General features: G+C 39.0%; 1 protein-coding gene across 5 annotated transcripts in view; it reads right to left on the bottom strand.

Moving 5' to 3' along the window:
• Positions 1-2,254, bottom strand: part of pard3bb (par-3 family cell polarity regulator beta b) — a 164,741-nt gene that overhangs the window by 128,095 nt on the left and 34,392 nt on the right. For all 5 annotated transcript variants that reach the window (XM_024286436.2, XM_036209561.1, XM_024286437.2 and 2 more), the window contains one exon: positions 94-247. In XM_024286436.2, the coding sequence (XP_024142204.1) occupies positions 94-247 (154 nt within the window). The remainder of the gene's footprint in view (positions 1-93; positions 248-2,254) is intronic.

Raw genomic sequence — 2,254 nt, 5'->3', positions numbered from 1 at the left:
TTCCATAGATTCTTTTTTCGTTTCAGATTGAGAACAAAGAAAGAAAGAGTCAGTTTAGATCCCAGCAGGTCTCAAACCAGGAAGAACACATACCAGATTTAAGAGCCGAGGAGTTGACTTCAATCTCTCCTCCGGCGGCTGAATGGAAGACCGAGAGCTCTGCTTGGTGGAGGTCGGGGCTCGGGGTCAACCTGGAGTTAGCCACAGCCGTCTGCTGGGCTTCCTGCTCCTCATACACCGCCATCAGCTGCAAAACACAAGCACAGTGTTGGTGAGGTCATCGCTGATGTCAGTCGCCTCGTTCGGCGATCGCAGGGACATTTCTGTTTGGGACAGTGACCACATAGGTGGTAGAGAGGTGTGAGTCCAGCCAGAATCCAACCAAAATCCAACCGGCTAACAACCAGCTAGCATCCAGACAGAGACTAGCTAGTGTCAACCTAATGTCTAGACAGCATCCAGCTAGAATCCAACCAAAGTCCAACCAGCGATTTATGATTCACATAAAACACTGCAGGACGGATGAGTCTAAGAGTCATTAAAACAAAGAATAAAGCAAAACATTTAGAGCAAGTGTGTCAAAGTTTTCCAGCTTTTGTGAATAAACAAACACAAACAAATCAATTAAAATCCCTGGAAGAAAATGATAATTTGGGAATCAGTCTTCCTGCAGGACTGGAGGATACAGAGTCCGGAATAAACATCAAGAGGAGTGGGGGGGTTCCAGCTCAGATCCACTCAGTCGATCTGGATCCATGAAAATCATCAGTAAATATCGTTCTGGGTCTCCTGTCTCCAACTTGTTATTAACAGACAAATACAGGCAAACATAGAGATCCAGGGAGCTGCCTGATGTGTGGACTCCATCAGGAGAAACAGACTTTCATCTTCTCTGAACTGAAGATAATTAGCTGTTCGCCACCGCTGGATGTCTGCAGCGTACTGTGACTTCACTCTTTAGAGCAGAAGATCAACAGCAGAAAAGCAGGAGGAAAGATCCGTGGATCAGTTCATGGTGATCAATTATTCTCTGCTAATGATCCACATGAACAGGAGAACATGCAGAGAAAAAACTCAAAGCATGAGCAGACTCCGTCAATGTTCTGGAATCAGGTGAACAGGGAAGTTCAAATGTGGTTTATAGTTGAGGAATCATAAACTGAGAACCTGTGGTGTGTCTCATAGCTGGCCAAAGCAAACAAACACTCGTTTTGGGGTTCAAAATGTTTCAGTTTCAAGGTAGACATCAAATAAAAATCTTTATTTCCCGTAAATTAAGAGTTAAGGTCGTACTTTAATAGAATAAAAACATGTCCAATGTTCATGTGATCCCCCATCCTGGGTTTACATCCCATAATAATGACCAGGAGCCAGATTTTAATTTTAAGTTTTAATTTCAAATGTTTTAAGTGACGTGTCCTGACTTTCATAAATGGTAAACTATACTTTTATAGTACTTTTCTACCTTCCTGAGGGCCCAAAGTTCGGTTTGGTTTGGTTTTTTTCTCTTCGTTCTGTTCCATTCACACATGAATATCATATTTACAAGGATGAATATTTAAATAAACAGATATACATGTATATAAACATCTGTATATCTGTTTATTTAAATATTCATCCTTGTAAATTTGATAACACTTCCTACCTCCAAGCTTTTTTGCACATCAGACATGTTAATATCCGCACATATTTCTGCGTTTCATTGCAGGACTTGTTTTCTAAATTCTTATATTTGCACAATTCTGTTGTATATATCGACATGTTTTATATTTATATTATACTTTGTTACATTTCTCTTGCACTGGAATGGTGATGGCTCCAATGTCATTGTCCATGTGGATAATGACAATAAAGGCGTATCTATCTATCCATCTATCCATCCACAACATGAAATGGTTGAATAAAGCAACAAATATATTGGAAAAGTAAATAGTATCAAATTAACAAACCATTTACAGCAGTTTTCTGCCTGTCCGATCCATTTTAACAATACCAATTCATTAAACTAAACAAAACAAATAATACATAATTGCCACTGAACTAACAATTAGCTTTAATTAAATTCATTTTATTGATCTTTTTTTTTTAATAAATTCATGTCTTTGATGGTAGATGGTATTGAAAATGATATCGTGTCTATTTTTGTGTACGACATTATCGTAACACCTCACAATCCTACTGTCTGCCTATCGGTGTCTAACCTCGTGGTACTGAGGTGTGACTGATGCGTCTAACAACCTTCATTAACAAATCT

The sequence above is a fragment of the Oryzias melastigma genome, linkage group LG21, assembly GCF_002922805.2.
Source record: "Oryzias melastigma strain HK-1 linkage group LG21, ASM292280v2, whole genome shotgun sequence".
NCBI lineage: Eukaryota > Metazoa > Chordata > Actinopteri > Beloniformes > Adrianichthyidae > Oryzias > Oryzias melastigma.
This window is presented reverse-complemented; position numbering and strand designations above follow the sequence as displayed.